General features: G+C 37.8%; 1 protein-coding gene across 1 annotated transcript in view; it reads right to left on the bottom strand.

Moving 5' to 3' along the window:
• Positions 1–23668, bottom strand: part of GMDS (GDP-mannose 4,6-dehydratase) — a 536248-nt gene that overhangs the window by 212172 nt on the left and 300408 nt on the right. Inside the window, exon 7 of the mRNA XM_077769970.1 lies at positions 3496–3623. Coding sequence (XP_077626096.1) covers positions 3496–3623 — 128 coding nt within the window. The remainder of the gene's footprint in view (positions 1–3495; positions 3624–23668) is intronic.

Consider the following 23668-nt stretch of genomic DNA (forward strand, 5'->3'; position numbering starts at 1 on the left):
GCAGGTTTCAGGCACCACTGGTACTATGTTGATGTCTTGAGTTTGTCTGAATATGGTATACAGACCCCAATGTGTTCTCATGAATACAATGGTTCAATATATGTGGACAGAGGCAGGCATGAAAAGAGTGTGATGGTGTCACATAATTATTTAAGAAGATAAAAATATTTTAAAAGTTTGAATTACCAACTGATTATATCCTGTAAGAAGTACAAATTCTTGATAACCTGTGTTTTTGTAAATTGAGTATTTAGAGTTCTGAGCCATCAGCACTACAGAGTAGTTTTTACATAGTAATACTTTTTCTCAAATTGCAACATTAATTGTAGATGTTAATTATAGGATCTGGGTGGTGGGTATATGGCTGTTCCTGGTAAAATTCATTCAACAATCCTATATGTTTAAAATGTTTAAAATAAATATTATTGGAAAAGATGTAATTGTACATTGTTTATTCTGAAGTACAATATGATTTAATATAGTTTTTATATTCTTCACTTCAAATTGAAATACCTCCTACCCACTCAATTTCAGTTTTAAATCATTTGATCTAGGAAACAAGACTATAAATGGATGTTAATGAACCTGAATCAGCAACAGGAAATGGCTTTGTAGAAATTCTTGCAAAAATGTTTACAAGACAGAGGTAGATTCTAATCACGAATATACAGCCCATTAATGCTAATTTTTTACAGGGTTGTTATTATTCCCTTTTCACAGATGGGTACACTGAGATATAAAATCCTAAGACTGAGGAACAAATCACTGACACAGCTAGGATCCCTACACTCTGCTTGTCAAATGCTCTCTACTCTACATTAGGGAAGTTCATCCATAAGTAAAAAAGAGTAAGTCACTTAATCCAAAGATTCACCAGTACAATATGTTTGTGTACAAGTGAGAAAGATTATATAATTAAAACGTGTGTAAATAAGATGCTAGTATGACTTGTTTGATCTGTACTTGCCAAGGCTTCTTTATTCTAAAGCTGATTATAGCGCCAGGATGCACATGCACTTTAAACAAACAATGCTTCTCTTTTTTCATTCTTATGCTTGTTGATTTTAATTTTGGCAACATCTACTTTTAGTCATAAGTCTGTGAAGTAACCTTATTTCAATACATTTAGAAATGCAAGGGAGGGTAACATTTCTTAAAATGGAAATAGCAAACTGTGTATTCTTAATAATGGCATTTTTTCAGAAATCAAGAAATTTAAATTTAGACATCTTTCAAGACCCATAAATGAGAACTATACACACATTACTGTCTGAACCCCAGGGGAGTCCTTCAGAGAGAAACCTACTTGTACTGTGGAACAAACCAGGTCTTGAATGCCAGTAAAAATGACTTAATTTTGTAAGTCTGTTTCTCTATAAAATCTGACAATTTTACATTCTTACTGAAAGGCCAGAACACTTTATTCTTGCGTGGATGTTTTGGCTTCTTGGGTTCACTGTACTGACATCACCTTGTCAAGGAATCTTCAAAATGGCATTTGGGAAGACCTTTTTGAAGTCTTTGAGCCACAGTGTTTATAAAATGTTTATATTTTAAATGAATACAAATGTGGCCCCTTTTGTTTCAAGGTTTGAGCTACACCCAGGATCAGTGCTGGCCTTGGCACTTTGGGAATGAGATGATACTGGGGTCCTTTTTCCAGAACCACTGAGCACAAAAGACTTACTCATTACATAATGTATTTAAGAGTGTCATGAATTAAAAAAAAATTTGGCTTATTTTAACAATTACATTAATTTTTTTCTGATTGAAATGTTTATATTCATTTCAAATCTATGGAAAATATAGAAATGCAAAAATAAAAATAAACATAACTGGTAATAAGCATTATTAAGATTTGGCATAGTGCTTCTCTATCAAAATCTATTTCTGATAGAGTTTACAAACTCTGTAATACAAACTTCATTTTTTACCCTGGTGCAAAAAAACAAAATTAAATAGAATGAAATTTGATCTATTTGGTTCTGAATTTGGAGAACAAGAGTTTGGATACAGAAGGATAACTATATAGTTATCTATAGCTCTAAGCATATGCAGAAATATTTTTGAAATATTTTTGCATATTTTTGAAAAAATAAGGTATTCATTTTTATAAAACTTGCCTCATATTTTTAAGTAGGTAAGGCCATACAGGTTAGACAAAACAGAGTTTCAGCTTTAACATCTCCTTTCTCCTACTTCTAAAATTTCTGAAAAGGTGGACTTATATATTTTTTAATGTAATGTTCTTAGAATATGTCTAACATCTACTGTCATGAAATGCCTCTTTGTAATGACAGCTTCAGAGAACATACTGAAATGATCTAAATGTTATACTGTTCAAAATTTAAAATCAGAGCTATTCTTTTTCCATAATATAAATCAGTATTAGGTGTTCAAGTACACATTTTTAATTGCTATGAACAAAAGTAATAGTACTGCTGAAACTAACCTCTGTGTTAGCAAGTAAACTACTTGTTTGGTTTCTTTCGTAAATGTTCAAGTTTCTTTTTGAATCGCATCAATGAACAAGGAAGCCGGATCCAGTTTCCCAGAGAGGAATCATTAAGGACAGAAATAGTCTCCTGAGCACAGGAAATCTGTAAGCACCTAAACAAGGACAAGCAGACTCCAGGGAAAAAGACAATGTCACCAACACGCTCCTTCATGTCTGGCCACAGAAACCACCATGTATATTTAAAAGCATACTGATCAGGGAAAGGTAAAATATAACCATTTGGTTAAAGAAAAATCACATGACTTATACATGTAACATATCTAACCCAGACCAGAATTTAATGTGCAGATAAATCCAAGAGTGAGAATTTGAATTTTTCTTTAACTATATCCAGTATTATGCAATATTATCATTATTAACAACTCTATCTGTCTCTATTTAATGAACAATTCATTTGTGTATAATGTCACACATTGGGAAGTATGTAGGGTAATAACCAAACACTCAAGCAGCAAAAATCAAAACCTCTGTAAGAATATCACTCTTAGAGTACTTTAGTAGAATAATGTAAACCTGAAAGTCTTAGATTATACAAACTGAAATTAGGTAGTACCTCCTGAAGCTCTAGAACTGTACCTTTATACCTAAAATTTTTTTTCACAGTTAGTTATATATATATATTGAGCAGGCAGGAGGGAGAAGGTGCACAAAGTGAGGAGAGTGAAGCGTTAAAAAAAAAAGAACACTGCTCAAACATTTTCATCCATCCTCGTAACAATCAACTGACACTTTCATTTTAAATAAAGGAAAGAACAATTGTGAAAGGTTTCCACTTCCAAGTAACATTCAGTGTCATCTACATGTAAAGTGGAACCATGGAACATTAAGTTGAAAGTAGTAAGAGTTTAAATATATCTGCATTAGCAAAATTTTATATGCCACCACTTCTTCTAGGTTATGCTTTTCCACCAGAGGCCTCGCATTGAAAACACCAACTGATACAGGTATTTTTAAGAACATAATGAGTCAGTTCCTACCTCTACATAGTCCTTGGCATGGCCCCAATCTCGTTTGGCATCCAGATTTCCCAAGCTGAAACATTCCAATTGTCCAAGGTAAATCTTAGCCACTGACCGACTAATTTTTCGAGTAACAAAATTAGCTCCTAAAAAGAGATAAAAGGATGTATGTATTATCAGATAGTACATTTGACATTTAACAGTTTGGTGAACCAAATCCAATCTCAGCCTCTAGGCATTTCTTTCATTCTTTCCCCCTCTCCTCTAAAATAAGAATAAAAGAAAACTATCACTAACTGTCATTTAGATAAGTTAAGAAGCTCTAATTCTATGTGTCACATCAGCTCTACTTTCATAACAAACATTTTTCTTTGGGGGACGTCTTAACATTCCTAATTTGCTGCTGCAATATGTGACCCAGGCATTAGGCCAAAGAAAAGCTATTGGAATGCCAGTTTTTAAACAGAAAATTCAAAAGGGTTGTATAAAGGGAAATGCCAGAATGGAAGACAGACATCTAAGACCACCCTGATTTTTTTTAAGAACATAAACAGCGTATGTTCCTATTAATAAAGCTATTTTGGTGCTCATGGGGAAAGAGAGAGGAGTGTTACTTAGCTCACATGGTATAACTAGTTATAGGAAACAAACAAGAATTGCATTTGGGTTGCCAATAAGTGGTGATCATTCTTCTTTGGAAACTTGCAAAGCTATCCAGTTATAAATTATGACACAGTTCCAAGTCAAAGTTTCTCTCTACTATACTTACTGAAATGCCACTTTCCAAATTCACTTAAGTGCCTTCTACAGAAATGGGTTCCTGAACTCTGCATAAATATTTTGAAATGACTGAAGGAAAGGTGCCATAAATTGAAGAAAGAAGTGAAATTGTTTTATGTTCTCTGGTCTTAATGAAAGGTTCTACTTTTAAAAGATTATAGAGAAGGACAAAATAAAAGACATTTTAGAGATGATTTTGCCAATGCTTCTGTTTCTAGGTAAGGTTATCACAAAGCACCATATTCTCCAGGTAATAACACACATAAAGTCAATAATGGCTTCCTACAGTTTATATAGATTACTATCACAATTTATCACATTTCAATAACTTTAGCTTTGTTCTTTTGCAGATTAAGCAGGGAAGTTGGTTATGATGAAAGCTTTTGGCTTCTAGAGAAACTGGCACAGTGATAAGGGGAATTTTTCTAAATAGGTTTACTAAATTTTGGCAAGAACGTGGCCCAGGGCAAGTGCAAACATATACTAGATCACTTCCTATAAATATTGGGTATACACATTTATACCAATGCCATCATTACAAATGACAATGGGATTTCCATGGAAATCTAAATTTTCAGTTTTTCTTAGCAGCTCATAGAGTACATTAATAAATCCAATGTTTCAACTTTCCACTGCAGTTTATATAACACAGAGCTCCTTCGAAAAGACTTCCAAAATGAAGACATATTTAATAGGTGTAATTCTTCTCAATCTGCTACCCATTAGCAATCTTTTATTCTCCATTGATTTGTAACAAATAAATTTAAATTTATAATTAAATGTAGATTTCTTGATGTCTTTTTATTTTAATATCAGGACTATAGTATCATTCCAAATATACTAGGTAAACTGGTGACGCCGTATCAGTAATGAAATTCCCAACACAAAATAGTTCAGATTATTCTCTTTACTGGTAAGCAAATGTTTAGCGGTCCCATGGAAGCTTGTGACCACGTTCAATCTATCTAGGTCCTACCCTTTACTATTTAGTCTTTCAAATAATATTAACTGAGCACCTACCAAGCACCAAGCACTGACCTGGGGAATGTGGGGATGAACCAGCAGCCCCTAGTCTCAAAGTAGTACAGAGAGGGTAAGATAGACAAATAAATCACTGCTGCCAGAAGTGAGATGACAGATTTGCAAGAACAGAAAGAGTCAACTCTGGTCAACTCAGTGGCTGGATGTGGTCAGGAAACACCCACCAGAGAAAAGGCCTGCACTGAGTCTCCTCATGAGGTCATGAAGGGACTAATTAAGCTGTGAGACAAGGACAGTGCTCCAGGCACATGCAAAGGCAGTGCAGGGGTTTCCAGCAGGCCTCTGTCTTTAAATCCTTATCAGAAGCCTGCAATGATCATGACCTCAAGACTTCTGACAATGGCTATCACTTTTAACACTGCACTGAGCTCTTTAGATGAAGAAACTCAGTTTTCAGAGAAACTTGAGAACTAAGAACTATCATTACCCTCATTTTGTAGGTGAAGAAGCTGAGATTCAAAGAACCTATGCAAACTGACCATTCTAAAATGGATTTACATCAGTGACTGTGGAACTATAAAGCCCAGGCTCCCTCCTTGCCGGGACAGAATGTCATGCTAAGGGATGTGAAAACTTCTTTATCTGCATCCAAAAGTTGTCTTGGATAATGGTCCAAGTATCTGAAATTTCTAGTTCTCAAAATTTAATTTTTAATGTTATTATTTATAACAGCTTTCTTAAGATACAATTCACATACCATTAAATTCATTCAAAGTGTATTACTGAATGGCTTTTAATACATTCACAAAGCATACAGCTATTATCATGAACAGTTTTAGAACATTTTCAACACCCCTAAAAAGCACTGGCATTTACTCCTCATTTTCCCCAAAGGCCTCTTGCTGTAAGCAACCACTTATCTGCTGTTACTACAAATTTGTTTATTCTGAACACTTCATATGTAAACAGGCTGATTTTTGGTCTTCTGTGACTGGTTTCATTTTAGTATAACATTTTCTTTCTATTTATTTACTTATTGTTATTAACATTTATTCATTTTTGAGAGAGAGAGAGAGAGAGAGAGAGAAAGAGAGAAGCGGGAAAGGAGCAGAGAGAGAGGGAGAGGGAGACACAGAATCTGAAGCAGGCTCCAGGATCTGAGCTGTCAGCACAGAACCTGATGATGTTGGGCTCAAACTCACTGACCTGACCGTGAGATCATGACCTGAGCCGAAGTCGGACGCTTAACCGACTGAGCCACCCAGGTGCCCTTAGTATAACATTTTCAAGGTTCATTTATGTTACAGCATAAATCAGTACTTCTTTCTTTATGGCCAAATAATATTTTATTAAGTGGATATACCACATTTTAGTTATTCATTCCTCAGTCAGAGGGTGCACATTTGGGTTGTTTCAATCTTTTGGTGATTGTGACTAAGTCTGCTATAAACATTCACGTACAAATTTTTGTATAGACATCACGTTTTAATTTCTCTTTGGTATATACCCACAGGTGGAATTACTGGATCACAGGGTAACTCTACCTTTGGCCTACTGAGGAACTGTCATACTGTTCTCCAAAGTATCTGCCATTTTACATTCCCACCAGCAGTGAATTTGGGTTCTCATTTTCCCACATTCTTTCCAATACTTGCTATGGTTTATCTTTTCTGGTAATAGTCTTTCTACTGAATATTGAGTGTTAGCTCAGCATGATTTTGATTTGCATTTCTCTGACGACCAATGATATTGGGCATCTGTATTTTCATGTGCTATTAGCCATCTGTATATCTTCTTTGGAGAAATGTCTATTCAGACCTTTGCCCATTGTTTAATTGTGTTGGTTGTTTTTTACTATTGAGTTATAAGAGTTTTTTTTTCTTTTTCTTTTTTTTTTTTTTTTACATATTCTGGATCCTAGTCCTTTATTAGATATACAATTTCCTAATATTTTCTTGCATTCTATAGCTTCTCTTTTGACTTTCTTCATGGTGTCCTATTTTTTTTTTTTTTTTTTTTTTTTAATTTTGATGAAGCCCAATTTGTCTATTTTGGAGTAAGTATGAACTTTTGGTGTCCTATCTAAGAGGGCTTCACCTAGCCCAAGATCATAAAGGTTTTCTTAAAAATTTTAAAGTAAATTTTTATGGACTTTGTTTTTACATTTAGGCCTTTGAATCATTTTTCAGTTAATGTTTGTGTGTGGGGTGATGAAAAAGGATTCAACTCCATTCATTTGCATGTGGATATACAGTTATCCTGGCCCCATCTGTTAGAAAGGTTATTATTTCCTCCTTTGTATTATCCTGGCACCTATGTCAAAAATCAATCACTGGTAAATGTGTGAGTTTATTTCTGACTTTCAATTCTATTCCATTGATATATATCTATCCTCATGATAGTATCACACATTCTTAATTACTTTAGCTTTATGGTAAGTTTTAAAATTAGTTAAGTATGAATTTTCTGACTTTGTTCTTTTTAAAGTGTGTTTTACCTATTCTTAGGCCCTTGAATTTCTGTGTGATTTTTAAGTTCATTTGGTTAATTTCTACATAAAAAGCCAATGGAGACTTTATGAAGAAAGAATACTGTCATAGTAACCATATCATGTCTTCCAATTTATGAACACAGGATGTCTTTCCATTTACTTAGGCCTTTTGAAATTTCTTTCAGCAACGTTTTGAAGTTTCCAGAAAATAACTTTTGCTTTCATTTTGTTAAATTTATTCCTTTGATGTTATTGTAAATGGAACAGTTTTCTTTAATTTCATTTTCAGATTAATTTTAAACATTATTGCTACCATATGCTTCACTAATTACTATTTTTAAAAAATTTGCTCTCTTCATTTTTACTCTTTAATACACAAGACTGCTGTTTTTAGGAGAGAACTATATAAAACCATTATATATTAGTATGAGACCTTAGAGGTCACTTTGACAAACTATCCCAAGTGTGCTGGTGGAGAAAGAGAGGCAGAGAGGCTGAGCAAAACTTCCCAACAGTCAGGCCAAGTAGGTAAGCCTGACCCAAGCCTGTCTGGCTTGCTTTCCCACCTGTGCTGATTTCATTAAGGCACAGTGCAATGCAGGAGGCATCCCTCCTCAGATGAGATTATTTATGTGGTTGTGCATTATAACAGGTGGGTAATAGACCTCTTGTAATTATTTTAAATATACATTTGATTTCTAAGTGCCTTAAACTAGAAGACCTTAGCTAAGAAAAGGACGAAGAAATAAAAAATTAGCCCAAGGAAACGGCCAAAGTCCAGCTCTGTTACAGCTCTGTTAGCCACTGGCTATGTCATCCTATGCCAACCATTTAACAGCTCTGAAGGTACAGTCTCTTCTGTAAACTGTATAGTGATATGTGCCATGTCAAATCACAGGGTATGTTCGTGTATCTGAAGCAACACTGTAGAACATAAATCATTACTGAAATGTAAGGAATTAGTATCATTATGTCCTTACTTGTAAAACAAGGATAATAACAATACTTACCATGTAGATTTGATGTTTAAATGAGAAAATCTAGGTAAGATGATTAGCAAGTTCTCAATAAAAGTTAGCTATCAGGATAATTATTACATTACAATGATAGTGGTATCTATATTTAAGCATCAATGAAAAGTTCATATTTCTTACTTCTTTTATGACTAGGGCTCTTAATTCTCTGATTTTGAAAATCTGAAGTTGAGAACAGAGCTAAATAGTCAAAGTCAAATGTAGAGACTCACACATTGAAAGCACTAATAAACATTTCTTAAATCACTGTATATTATTTTTTCAATTTAAACTCATTAACACAGAAAAAAAAGAGTGGCCACATAAACGTACATCCATAAGAAAAAAATAAATTAAGATGGAATTTAGTACAAATCTTAGTTCTAAGACTGAGATTATGAGTTCTATCACAGACAGAATGAAAAGAACAGAATTTCTGTTTTGGCAATATATCATACAAGAAAAACTACCACATTAAAAAACACCAAGATATGCTGAATAAAATTTTAGTATTATTAATTTAAATTCAAAGTTGAGTCTCCAAGAAGTACTCAAGTGAAGGGAAAGCTCCAAAGCACATGTCTGGGTGGACATTGAGGGTTCTGGGCTAAGGGCATGACTGGAACACCATCTCAGGACCTAGAAACAGGCTTTAGCTTTAATATCCAAGGTAAGGCAAAGGACAGAGCCTTGGGAGTAGAACACTGGAAGTAAGGTTATACACTATCAGAGTTATTAACAGTTCTGCTCCCTTTATAAGTGCCTTTACCTTAAACAAGCATTTTAACTTTTCAGTTGCCTTATCTATAAAATGGGTTAATAATCCACACTATGGACACAATAGGATAATATAGTTCAAAGACTGTAGAACTCTAAATCATTGTAAAGTACTTCCATTAGCTATAAATGTTTATTGTATTGGACATTTTTACTGTGATAAATCTTTTAAAATAGTAAAACCTTTTTCTTTCACATTTGTCTTTATGTGACCTTCTCCACAGTTAGCTCAAGTCTGGGGAAAGAACAGAATTATATCAAATAGCCAAAAAGAAACAGTTAATATTCATCCCTATCATTCAAAATAGGATTCTGTAACAAGACAGTAAATTTGAAAATAAGGTTTCATGGAAAAGTAATTTTCTAAATAATTTTAGTGTATCAAAAACCAAGAGTGGTCACAACCCAAAGTTTCTCACATGTTCTGATGGGCAGTCATGTGGCCTGTGGTTCTTGTGAAAAGGACAAAAAGAAGTAGCATGTGGGGGGTGCCCAGGCCACCACCTCAGGCAGTGGAGAAGGACACCAGCAGAGGCAGGAGAGGTGAGTCTTTGTTTGTTTTTCCAAATGGGAGGAGGAGCCTTCAACCTACTTCATGCTGGAGAGTCTGGAGAGATCTCCTAGGATGCTACCCAGACTGACCTGGGATAGCTGCATCAAGATACATGAAGCAGTGATCCGTGGCTCTCTTACAGGGCATGGGCAGTGGTGTGAGAGCCAACATGCCTGCCCTGCAGCCCTGAGTGGGCTGAAGGTGATGACGGAGGATGCCCTGTAGTTGAGGCTTGGAGGTAAAACCATGTAGGACATGCACCACATCTTACATGTGGTTGGTCTATAGTTCTCAATGCCAATGAGGGACGGAGTGCGGCTCACTCCAGGAGCCTATGGAAAGAGAAGCCCCTGAATTTTATCAGCAGCAGACATCAAAAAAGAGCCAAGCCTGGAGCTAGTGCAGCCTCCCTGGCCACTAGTCAAGGGAATGGCTTGTACTAGCAGCTCTGCAGCTGAGATCAGCAGTGTGCAGAGTATACCATGTGGGCCTGAAGATGCCAGTTGCCCCCTTGTCAACACCAAGTCAAATAAGCCACATCTGTATCCCAGATAGCCAGATACCATCTCAAAAACAAAACAAAACAAAAAACAAACAAAAACAACCACCACCACCAAAAAAAAAAAAAAAAAAACAAGGGAAGAAGATGGCATGTGTAGAGAAACTGGCTTCAATACTGTATTACAGCAGACAATTAAATTTTTTAATTGAATCTGGTGGGTTTTTTTTGTTTGTTTCATTTTATTGTTTGAGAAAAGTATAAATTTAACTAACCTTTAGGAACTGTATGAATTTCCTGTGGCTGCTATAACAAATTACTACAAACCAGGGGACTTAAAACAACTGAAATTTAATTCTCTCACAGTTTTGGAACCACAAGTCTGAAATTTAACAGGGCCATGTTCCTTCTGGGAAGTCTAGGGGATAAACCTTCCTTTGCCTCTTTCTGTATCTGATGGTTCCAGGCATTCTTTATTCTTGGCTTCTGGCTGCATCACTCCAATCTCTTCCTCCATCCTCTCCCTACATCTAGGTCTTCACCTCTCCATTTCTTGTAAGAACACTTTTCATTGAATTTAAGATCCTGGTAATCCAGGATCATCTCCTCATTTCAAGATCCTTAATTGAATTACATCTGTAAAGATCCTTTTTCCAAATAAGATCACGTACACAAGTTTCTGGAATTAGGAAGTAGGCAGATCTTTTTGGAGTCACTCAATACACTATAAGGATCACAGATTAGAATATTTGAGAAAATGATAAACATAAATCAAGCATTGTTATATTATTTTAATAGCATCTTAAGAAAATGATATATCTTTCATGAGCACAACAAACAGTATCCGGTTGCAAAAGGTTAATTTAAAGGTAACAAAGTAAGTTTCTTCTCTATTTTAACTCTGCAAGTTTGCTTCAGTTAATCTGAATAGCTCCCTGGGTCTCTCCTTCAAAGAATACACATCTATTTGTAATTTTGGACTGGAAATGCCATGCATATTCCCATATTTACCAATTTCCCTTTTCATCATTCCTTCTTGAAACTTTCTTCTGGCATAATTTCCTTTCTTTTGAAAATGTACCCTTTTGAAATTCCTTTAATGTAGAGAAATTGGCTCATATTTGAAAGATAATTTGGCTAATTTCACAACTGCAGGGTGCAAATTGTTTTCTTTGAGCATGCTGAAGGTATTATTCCATTGTCTTCTGGTTTCCATTTTTTGCTATTGGTAAGTGTGAGCTATTCTCTTATTCCTTAGTAGGTCATATTTCTTCCTCCCATTAAAGATTCTCTCTTTGTCTCTGGTATTCTAGAATTTCAATTCCATGTGTCTAGATATGGTTTTCTGCATGATGCACACAATTCTTCTTTATCACTGTCTCTTATAGCAGGCCTGGAAATCTCTCAGTAACCATCTCTTCCAATATTGCCTTTCTTCACTCTATTCTGTTTTCTTTTCTCTTACTATATCCTTCTGGGAAGGAATGCTAGACATTCTCATTTTACCTGCCAATGTCTTAACTTCTTTCTTCCTCTTCTTCTTCCTCTTCCCTTTCTTCCCCTTCTTCTTTTTATTTTTTTAAAAATAATTTTCATCTCTTAATCCTTCTCTGCAATTTTCTGGGTAATTTCCTGAGATCCATGTAATTTTCCTTCAGCAGTCTAATATTTTTAAGTCATATATAATTTAAGCAATATAATTATTTTTATAATAATTTTCTTTTATGTCTAAAGTTCTCTTTGTTTTTTTTTTTTTTTTTCTCCAAATCTGCCTGGGAATTTTTATTCTGTTGTTGCTTATTTATTTTTTGTGATTTATCAATTTATTTACCTAGAGATGTCTTAGTAATTTTATATTCAGAATTTGATAATTCTCTATTTAAAGTTCTTGGGGGGCTAATTTCTTGTTTTTCTCCTCCTGACTTTGACTGATGGTAGCTTGTTTCCTTGTGCATTTGATGACACTCAGAGCTCATACTTCTATTCTTAATCTTCTGGAAACCAGACGACATGTCTGAGAATGACTGTTTCCTCCTGAGAGGGTCTATGTTTATTTCTGATGGAAGCTAGGAGATGCTAACCCTGGCAACCTGTTTCCACAGTGCCCAGGTTAATACTCTTCTACTTTGTTGCTGTCTAAGGCCAAAATCTGAGCCTTCTAATAAAACAGGCTGGGCATTATCTAAAGTCTGTTAAAATCACTGCATCACGCTAGGTAAACAGAACTGGATACCACTTTGGGGCCCCTAGTGGTGCCCACTTACCGATGGGAGGAAATTGTCAGGAAGATGAAGACGGATTTAGAGAAATAAAGATATTAAATTATTTGCTCTGCATATCTGCATGCAAAGCAAATAACTATTCTACCCCACACATATTTTTATTTTCATACTAGACATTCAGAAAAATTTTATTTTATGCTTTCTTTTAAATGGAGTCTGTTCAATGTGTATGTATGTATATCTCTGGTTCAAATACAATCACTTTTAATGATTTTTTTCACACAACAGGCAAATATGCTTTTTTTTTCTTTATGGAATTCTGAACTAGAAGATCATCTTGTCTTGTGGTTCTTCCCCTGTACACTGGGCCTCACTTCCTGTGAGAACAGATGATTAAGACCTGCTGTGAGATCATTCCATCACCAACACACAGGAGGCAGCTCAGATATAGAACTAAGGCCAAATTCTTAATTTCCTGGCTTTGTTCTTATATCTAATCCTTACATCTATGTGTGTGTGCATGCATACACACACACATCTGCCTTGTTAAACTTTTTACTATAATACCTAAAGTATACCAATAATATTTCCAGTCAAATATCTTCTAAAACAAAATTTTAAGGAAAAGAAGAACTGACAAAGTTTATAAAACATATACTATAAATTATCAGCATTAAACTTCAAGACATGAATAGCAGCATACTTATTGAAATTAAAGAATGAGATTAACTGTTAAATCACCATGTTTACCATAATGTATTACCCTTCAATAGAGGTTTTGCTTTTATTTTTGTTTTTATAACATACAACATGCAACAACAGAGATTTTAGGATGATTCAGTAGAACTAAGGGAAGAAACATTGAGGGAGATACAGTAATTCCTATGAGGGATAATTCTGCTTATCACATTAAACAAAATTGCTTTTTCAAACACATATTTCATTCTCGCCCTGCCAGTACACTGTCTGACTCCGAAGAATCAAAGTAGCTGTGATTGTGTGGCAATTTTCATTGTTTGTATGTGTACATGTACACATAACTGTGTATGTGTGAACACCTACATATAAGTACATGCAAAATATATCCATGTCAGCATCCAAATAGTACGTGAAGTAACCACACTTTCTGTAAGAAATGTTCTATTTCACTGCCCAGTACTTCATCCAAAAGCTTTAGATTTAAAGAATTTTTTTTGGAGTTAGATAAAGTACAAAGCCCATTTGGATGCTATTCATTGCAAAACAGAAATCATTCCAATTTATCCTGAACCCCTCATGAACCTCTGCCCTGGGGCCCTGCATTCCCCCCCTGTGGTAGTCTCTGGCCACCCCACTGGGAACTGCCTGGGCTGTGGCTCTCTGCAGACAGGGTGTAGAAAGAAGAGACACTGGGAAGGTCATGGCTGACTGAGCAGACTGCGGAGATCAGAGAGCTCATACCTCATTTGCTCACCAAGTCCTGCCAAGAGCAACACTATTTAACTGCAGGTACTCAAAATCCAACAGGCATGCTTAAAGGAATCTCAGGCTTACAAGAGGACCATTCACAATGTGCATTTGTTGAGGATAGCTACCACCTTTTGGCAATTATTCATAAATACATGTTTAAAGAGAAAGGTTCAAGCTACTTTGCTCTTTGCATCAAATGTTCAATGCCTGTTCTACTGAGAGTTAAGATGATTCAAATTCATGAATCCTCATTTTGAGGGTTTCTCAGCTTTGGCACTATTGACATTTGGGGCTGTCCTGTGCATTGCAGAGTGTTTAGCAGCATCCCTGGCTGTTACCCAAGAGATGCTAGTAGCACCCCCTTCTCAGCAGTGGCAACCAAAAATGTCTCCAGACATTGCCAAATGTCCCCTGGGGAAACAAACTGCCCCCCTCCTTGAGAATGACTGCCTTAGTCAAACAAACCAACCCTGACAAAGACAAAATCTCACAAAATGAGAACCAATTTATATATAAACGCTTACCTTACCCAAAGATACAATGTTATTTTAAGTCTGTCCATTCATTTGATACACTGATGAAACTATCAGAGAACTAATAAACATGAAATATTTAAATCATGATGAGACAGGGAGAGTCTTCATCTAAAGTCAAAGTGAATATATGAGTCTGGCCTCCCGAGGAGGGTCTAGGTGAAAGCACACATTTGGGAACCATTGATGTGTGGATGGTATTTCAAGTCCTGAAACTGGCTGAGACCACCAAGAGAGGGAAGTGAGCAAGAAAACAGAAATGGTCCAAGAACTGAATCTACTGACACTACAACATTTAGAGGTCAAACAGATGAGGAGGAAGCAGTGAGGCTGAAGGAAAACAAGAGAATGGAAGAATCCGGAAAGTCTGGAAAGCGCGTGCCCAGGAGGTTGTTAATCAACACGACTGTAGGTCAGGGAGGAAGACAGGGGACAGATGGAAAAATGACCAATGGGTATGGCAGAATCAAGGTGACTGGCGACCCTGATCAGAGAGCCTCAGAGGAATGTAGTCATAAATCTGATGGGTGAGAGGGTTAAAGAGAGAATGGAGGAGAGACTGAGAAAATTTAATTTCAAGATGGGAGAAAAAGTAACATCTTTGCATGCTGAAGCGAGGTATCTAGTGGTGAGGGAGAAATGATCCAGGAGAGAGGTGAAAATTGCTGGTGTCACGTCTTTGGGGTGGTGATTACAAACAGGGCCTAGTGGATGAATGTTAAGCTCTCCAGACAACTCATCCATGGGCATAGGAGGGTACACAGAACAAAAATTAGATTAAAAAATGTGCAGATGTTCCCTCTGAGGGCTTCTAGTCCCCCCTCAGATGTTAAACAAACACTCCCCTCTGCTATATGATTTATCCTCCTGTCCACAATGTCCAACCTTATAGCAGCACTATACCTGTTCTCCAAGCATACAGAACTCCCAGTCTCTTGCTCATGCAGATCCCCCAGTCTTTATTTCCTTCTTTTTCATATAATGAGCCATCACATCAACCATTTTGTTGCTATACCCTTAATTCCTTTGCGCTCCTAGCTGTTCAACTTCACATACTCTGCAAAATGTCATATCAATATCAATGCCTTTCCTCCTATGTTGTGGCCTGAGTGCTGTGGGAGAACATACCTATTCTAATTATGCTCTCCAACTCAAGCTAAGCTCCTGCGGCCTGGCTGGTAATCCTTTTATGTGACCTGCAAGTTTCCATTGGGTTTTCCTCCTACTCACCTCAGGGGATATAATCTTTATCTCATTCATGTCTCCTTTACCTCAGCTGACATATGTTTTAGGTGTCACTGTGTGATGAATGGGCTTAGTATCTACCCGGCTACCTGGGAGTCCCGTTTGTCTTTCTCATTCACATTTGCCAGTCAACCGCCCAACTCCTACTGCTTCTACTTCTCAGACATTCCTACAGAACTCCCAAATCAAGCCTTTAGTAGACCATAATAATGATGGCTGCCTAATTTGTAGATTCTCCCAAAGGACATTTTTTGTGTCTCTACCTTCTTTGCCTGGTCCTAATGGCAATGTACTGACTCTGCCTTTCTGACTGCACTGGTTTATTCAAGAGCATGAACCAAACCCATGTTGACCCAAACAAAGAACCACAGCTACTGTGATTGGCTGAGGTATCGACACCCCATCATGACAGGTCAATTAGACTCCTGCCCTTGGCTTTCTCTAAATAGAGTTGAGGGAGAAAATCTTTTTTCCTTTAGCATAGTGAGACTTAAAGCAGGTAGTGATCCTAGTTCTGGCTTCATAGAAGAAAGTGGTTTAAAAAGACAAAACCAAGAAAAGGAAAATGGAGATGAAACAAAGAGAGAACACCCTGAATATATGTGACTTCTGGTTCCAGTTGTCACTAAGGTCAGGCCAGTTACATTTCTGACATTCCCACACTTGGGTAATATACACCCAAATTGCCATCTAACTCTAATTATTTTGCTCAAGCCTACTATGACTTTTGACATTTCTAAACCTAGATTCCCCACAGATGCACAAGTCCAACTTAGTGAAAGATTTCATTTGGTCCAGGCCCTAACCATTTTCTCTTCCGGAGAAAGCCACTCCTTACCAGATGCTCTTCTCGCTTTGAGAGAAGTCTGTTTTAAAAACAATTTCTAAATGCAAATCTGATCACAACTCCCTCTTTCTTCAGTGGTAACACCATCCCTGTGTGATCTGTCATCTGTCACCTTCTAGCTTCTCCACCTGCCCCTTTCCCACTTCATAGTTCTCTCCAGCAGCAGCCAACCGTACAGGTTCCTCAGCAAGCCTAGGTCCCTCCTCCTTCTCTGCACATCCCTCTTCTGTGAGAAACACCTTGATCCACATTTTGTTCCCCAACTGTCATACTTCAAATATCACCTCGATGAAAGGATTTCCTGAGTCCTCCTCTCACCAATGGGTGAGCTGTCCCTCCTCCATGCTCCTCAATCACCCCTTGCATATGTTCACTTGCTTTTATTACACTTCATTGTAGTTTTTAGTTTACTTATCTCCAGTGTGAGATTTTTATTTTTCTTAATTTTTCAATGTTTATTTTTTGAGAGAGAAGAGAGAGAGACAGAGAGACAGGGAGACAATGAATCTGAAACAGGCTCCAGGCTCTGAGCTGTCAGCACAGAGCCTGATGCAGGTGGCAAACTCATGAACCATGAGGTCATTATCTGACCCAAAGTCGAATGCTTAACCCACTGAGCCACCCAGGTGCCCTCACTGTGAGACTTTTAAAGACAAGCATTATGTTCTTCATCTCTTTCACCAGAGTCTAGTATAGGGCTTATCACATGATAGGTATTCAATAAACATTTTCTGAACAGGGAAAGAAGTAGGGGTATTCAACAGTTTAAGGAATAGGATATTTTTTCATTGGTAAATACAGTATATCATGAACTTAGTTCTTTTATTTCTTTTGACACAATTCCATATTCTTGGGAATGATTAAACTAGTATGTTTGTTTTACAGGGACATGTATACCAGTAAGCATAAAGATAAAATTACAGATAGCAGTAAATGATGAAGAAATTATCTGTCATACTAGGCAGCTTATCTCTCTTCTGACACATTTTAGTCATAATTTCTTCTCACCATCCGCGTTTGTCAGGACCTCTGTAGACCACTTTATCAATAGTAAGAGGTAGAGAGTGAGGAGGGGTAAGGGATTGATGCAGAAGAATCAAACTTTCTGTTTTGAGAGAATACATGTAATATATACAAGAATGAAATAATTTTTTGAAATCAACTCATTTTTTAAATGTTTTATGTACTTCTGAGAGAGAGAGAGAGAGAGAGAGAGAGAGNTTGTCAGGACCTCTGTAGACCACTTTATCAATAGTAAGAGGTAGAGAGTGAGGAGGGGTAAGGGATTGATGCAGAAGAATCAAACTTTCTGTTTTGAGAGAATACATGTAATATATACAAGAATGAAATAATTTTTTGAAATCAACTCATTTTTTAAATGTTTTATGTACTTCTGAGAGAGAGAGAGAGAGAGAGAGAGAGAGAGAGAGAGAGAGAGACAGCATGAGCAGGGGAGGGTCAGAGAGAGAGAGAGAGAGAGATACACACTGTTAAGCATCTTGGGTTTTGCAAACAATAGTATTTTAGAAGTTCTGTACCTGTGCACATAGAACTGCCAATTTTTTTGAACAACTGCACACTATTTAATTATATGGATGCGCCATAACTCATTGAACTTGTCCCCTATTGATGGACATTTAGACTGTAGTTGGCAAACCTTTAGATGCAGTGGCACAAGGAACATCCTTGTCGATACATCATTTTCTGATCTGTGAGTATATAGGAAGACCAGAGTCTTGGCTTTTCTGAGCCAAATCATATAGCCGTGTACATTTTGATATTATTAAATTTCATAGACATTATACAGCAAAAACCCCTACCAGTAGTGTGTGAAAGGACCTCCTCGTCCCTTGCTAACACAAAGTTTTACCAAAATCAAAATATCTTCTCTTTGTAAGATAGGTTAAAAATGCTATTTCAGGGGTGTCTGGGTGGCTCAGTTGGTTAAGCGTCCGACTTCAGCCCAGGTCATGATCTCATGGTTCGTAGGTTCGAGCCCCGCGTCAGACTCTGTACTGACTGCCAGCTCAGAGCCTGGAGCCTGCTTCAGATTCTGTGTCTCCCTCTCTCTCTCTGGCCCTCCCCTTCTCATGCTGTCTGTCTGTCTGTCTCTCTCTCTCTCTTAGAAATAAATAAAACATTTTTAAAAATGCTATTTCAATATAGTTTAAATTTGCATTCTTTGTAAATGAAGTTGAGGATATTTTCCTATCTTTAAGTCATTATATTCCTTTTTCTGTTGATTTGTCCATATTTTGAGGCACTTATTTATTTATTTATCTCAAAAAATTTTTTTAAGTTTATTTATTATTGAGAGAGACAGAGACAGTACAAGCAGGGGAGGAACAGAAAGGGAGAGAGAGAGAATCCCAAGCAGTCTCCATACTGTCAGCACAGAGCCTGACACGGGGCTCGAACTCAGAAAACCGTGAGATCATGACCTGAGCTGAAACCAAGAGTCAGATGCTTAACCAACTGAGCCACCCAGGCACCCCAAGGCACTTATTTATTGATTTGATGGTCTTTTTCCGATTTGTGGTACCTCTGTATATGTTGGAGAAAGTACCCCTTTGAGATGATGGTTTACAAATATTTCTCCCCAAGATTGTTGACTTTTAAGTTTTCTTAAATGTTTTCTGCATGTAGAAAATTTTTAGTTTTGTATGGTCTAAGCCTTTCTTTTATGGCTTCTTAGGTCTGTGTCATACTTGAAAAGATCTTTCCTATTCCAAGGTAATAAATATTTCCCAGGTTTTAATATTGTTATTATTTCATTTTTAAAGTTGAAGTTATTGATCTAGCTGGAATTCCCTGTATAAGGGTGAGGGAGCAATCCACAGTGCTGCTTTTCCACCTGGTTTTCCAACTGTTATCATTTATTGAGTGATCCCCATTATCTGAAATGCCCCTACATTTCTTCTAAATAGACTATCTCCCTTCATGTTTTTTATTTAAAACATATTTTTTAATCTTTATTTATTTTTGAGAGAGAGAGAGAGAGACAGAGTGTGAGCAGGAGAGGGTCAGAGGGAGAGGGAGACACAGATTCTGAAGCAGGCTCCAGGCTCTGAACTGTCAGCACATAGCCCGACGTGGGGCTCGAACTCATGAACCACAAGATCATGACCTGAGCCGAAGTCAGACGCTTAACCGACTGATCCACCTAGGCTTCCCTCCATTCATGTTTTAAGTATGTAATTAGGTAAAAATTAAGGTTTATAAAACTTTCAGGAGCACATTGGTTTAAAGTGAGAGATTTGGCAAAACCAATATTGGTACAACTCCCAAGTGTGTTCCCTGGTCTAGGACTTTCCCTTCCAATCCCTCTAATTTTGATCCCCCCGCCCCATTGGGTTTTTTTCTTCCCATGTGTTCTAAATGTGTAGCAAGCATATACCTGAGCCCCCAACTCTTTTAAAATACTTCCTTCCATAGCAGTGGGTGGGACATACATAACCTTGACAGCCATTTGATGGGCAGGTCAGTTTGGTTCTGACTGCTAACCAGAAATGAAGGGAGAAAATGTTGAACAGTTTCATCCCTGACTTTATAAAATGAAAAGCCCTGCCAAATAAAACTGAGGGGGAGAGAGAGCTGGCAAGAACATAAGCTGAGGGACGTTGACTATATTTTGGTATCTACATTGGCGTGTGACTACTGTTTTGAGACCTCATGACATTTCTTTAAAAGAATATAAGAGGACATCACATTTCACATTTGTTCTCCCACTCAGGCGGAATTAAAAAGATTACGGTTTATCCTTCTGACAAAACACTGGCTATGTCTACACATATAGGCATAGGACCTAAAGACTAGAGGTCTGCAAATGCCATGAAATAAAATGTAGTAGAATCAAACTGATGTCTGAGGAGGCACTGATGTTTTTTGCTTAGGGGCTTCATTTGCCCTTGAAGTATATTAATGGAGTTTTGGTATATTTAGATTATATTTGGGTTAATATCGAAATAATAGGCAGTCCCTTAACTTAAACTAAAGAAGGTGAAAACCCAGCATTGTTTCAATTAGCCAGAGAAAACCAGCCTGGGATGTAAAAACTGTCAGGATCAGCCAGGAAGAGTTTACTATGCACTCACTTATTTATTCATTTATTCAGTCAATGATAATTGAGTCTGCGAACAAAACAGACAATCCCTGCCTTCATGGAGCTTACATGCTATTAGGGGCCTGGGGGGAGATAGAGAAAATAAGCAAACATTAGTAAATTATATTGTCCATGAGAAGATATTTTTGCAATGACAAAGGACAGAGCAGTCTGGGGTGCCTGAGTGCAGGAAGGGGGGCTGTAGTTCTGCAAAGGGTGGTGACCAGTTGTCTTTGAGAAGGTGACAACATGAGCCAACACTGGTAGGATGAGAAGTGATTGCTCATTATGATCCTGCAGGAATCATCTTGGCTCAAATTTGATAACTTAACTCTTGATGAATTAAGAAACTAAAATTAGGAACATAAAGAAATGCCAAAGAGCTGATAGAAACCCTCACGATTTTTCTATAACTAATAGCCTTAGACTTTTCTCTGTGGCTCATAAATTATAGTTTATGAGGGTGAGCTTGTTTCCAAGCTAAAATACTGTGCTAGAGAGAAAATCTTTAATCATGGGCCCCTTTTGTCCCATTCTGCTACTCAGGATGAATGGTGAAGGCTAGCAAGTTCTGCTTGTCTTACTGCATTTGTTTCTAACTGGCTTCAGGAATCGGCATGTGTGAAAGTGGTGGCTGCCGTGAGCATGTGGGATGTGTGCATGGAGAAGGGGCACCGAGACTTGGAACAGTTCGAGAAGGTGCATCGTTACATCAGTGATCAGCTCTTCACAAATTTTGTAAGTGACTCTTTCCTCAGCCCTCTTTTTATAGGGCCCCTTCTTCCTGGGATTCTTTAACATGCAGCTCGTGGAAAAGTTAATTCCACAGAGACATGCTGTGTGTGCATCAGAAATACCAGTCTCCCTCTAGCTATATTCATATTGGGGTTTTATATTCAGAACAGTGGCTTGTAATTAGTTGAAAGGACAGGTTGGCCTTTGGGACTCAAAGAGATTTTTTTCTAGCTGTGATCTGTCTAGTTTGTAGAGACAGAGGAAAAGTGGGAAATTTCATCTGGTATCACTATTGATACCTCCTCACAAAGAAAACAACTATAGGAGTACTATCTTAGAAAGGAATATTTAGGAATAGTTTAGAAGTTAACAAATGGATCTTTGATTTGGCCTGCACTTCCTTACAAAGATGGTACTAAAGGCCAAATTGCCTGGGTTAATTCTAAATAGAGACCTTGGATTTGATCCTGAGAAGAGAGAGACTGGTGGGGTTTGATGGTTTCTTGGAAATCTCTGAATGGCTTAGGGTGAAGAAAGCATTCATTTCGCAGGTGTTCTAACAACATTAGCATCTTACTAAAAGTAATGTACTAAGTACCTGTTTATGTTCTTTTTTTTATGTTTATTTTTTGAAGAGAGAGACAGAGGCAGAGGGAGAGAGAGGGAGACACAGAATCTGAAGCAGGCTCCAGGCTCTGAACTATCAGCACAGAGCCATACTTGGGGCTCGAACCCACAAACTATGCGATCATGAGCCGAGTGAGACACACTTAACCGACTGAGCCACCCAGGTGCCCCCTCCTGTTTATGTTCTTTATGTGGCAATATAGTGCCGCTCAGTGTCTGTCCCTCTTGAAAAAATTAGAAAAATCTTTTGAAAAGTGAAAAGGTATTACCAAGTAGTCATGATTAGAAAAGGTATTATGGGTGTATGAAAGCTTTTGTATCTCAGATTGATGTATCAACTGTACTTTCAGTTAAATCCAAACTGTATAGACGTGTGCACATAACAGGTGACCCCAGACACACTGTCCCATCCGGGTTGCAATGCAAGCATCACATTAATGTGTGTAACTCAGCATTTGTCATCAACTGTGGAGCTGAGGTGGCATTAGCATATTTTGCAAACTGGCATGTGCAAATTATTGGATGAAGGTTATAAATTGAAGATTTTTGTAGAACGTGCAAGTGCGTCTGGTGTTGGATACATACAACACTCTTTGATCTGCATGGGTTTAGCTTATGCACTAATATATCCAAATATTGAATCATTATGTTGTACCCCTGAATCTAATGTATCAGTTACACCTCAGTTAAAACCCACAGATACCGGATACGGAGTAACTGAGCAGTGTGACTTTCTTGTTCCTACAGAAGGAGAGGACAGAGCGGCTCGTCATCTCTCCCCTAAACCAGTTACTTAGCATGTTCACGGGGCCCCACAAGCTGGTGCAGAAGCGCTTTGATAAGCTTCTGGACTTCTACAACTGCACAGAGCGGGCAGAGAAGTTAAAGGACAAGAAGACTCTGGAGGAGCTGCAGTCGGCGCGGAACAACTACGAGGCTCTGAACGCGCAGCTGCTGGACGAGCTGCCCAAGTTCCACCAGTACGCGCAGGGCCTCTTCACCAACTGCATCCACGGCTACGCCGAGGCCCACTGCGACTTTGTGCGCCAGGCGCTGGAACAGCTCAAGCCACTGCTTTCAGTGAGTGTGCGTGTGTCGTCCATCTGTGTGTGTCCGTCCCCCACCAGCGGTGAAGTCTCCGAGGTTCTTCTGGGAACACACCCCTGGTTGCTTGCGAAATCGTTCGATCTAGGGAGATGAAATATGTCATTAGGGCAAGCCCCTCACGCTCGGGATTCCCCATCCCTTGCTGGGGCCTGTGGCTTCTAAACACCTCTTTCCACCCTGAGGATCCGGGAAGAGCCGGCCAGCGGGGCCTGGGGCGGGGGTGGCGCGGG

This window comes from Crocuta crocuta, unplaced genomic scaffold (genome assembly GCF_008692635.1).
Source record: "Crocuta crocuta isolate KB4526 unplaced genomic scaffold, BGI_CrCroc_1.0 scaffold24, whole genome shotgun sequence".
Classification (NCBI taxonomy): domain Eukaryota; kingdom Metazoa; phylum Chordata; class Mammalia; order Carnivora; family Hyaenidae; genus Crocuta; species Crocuta crocuta.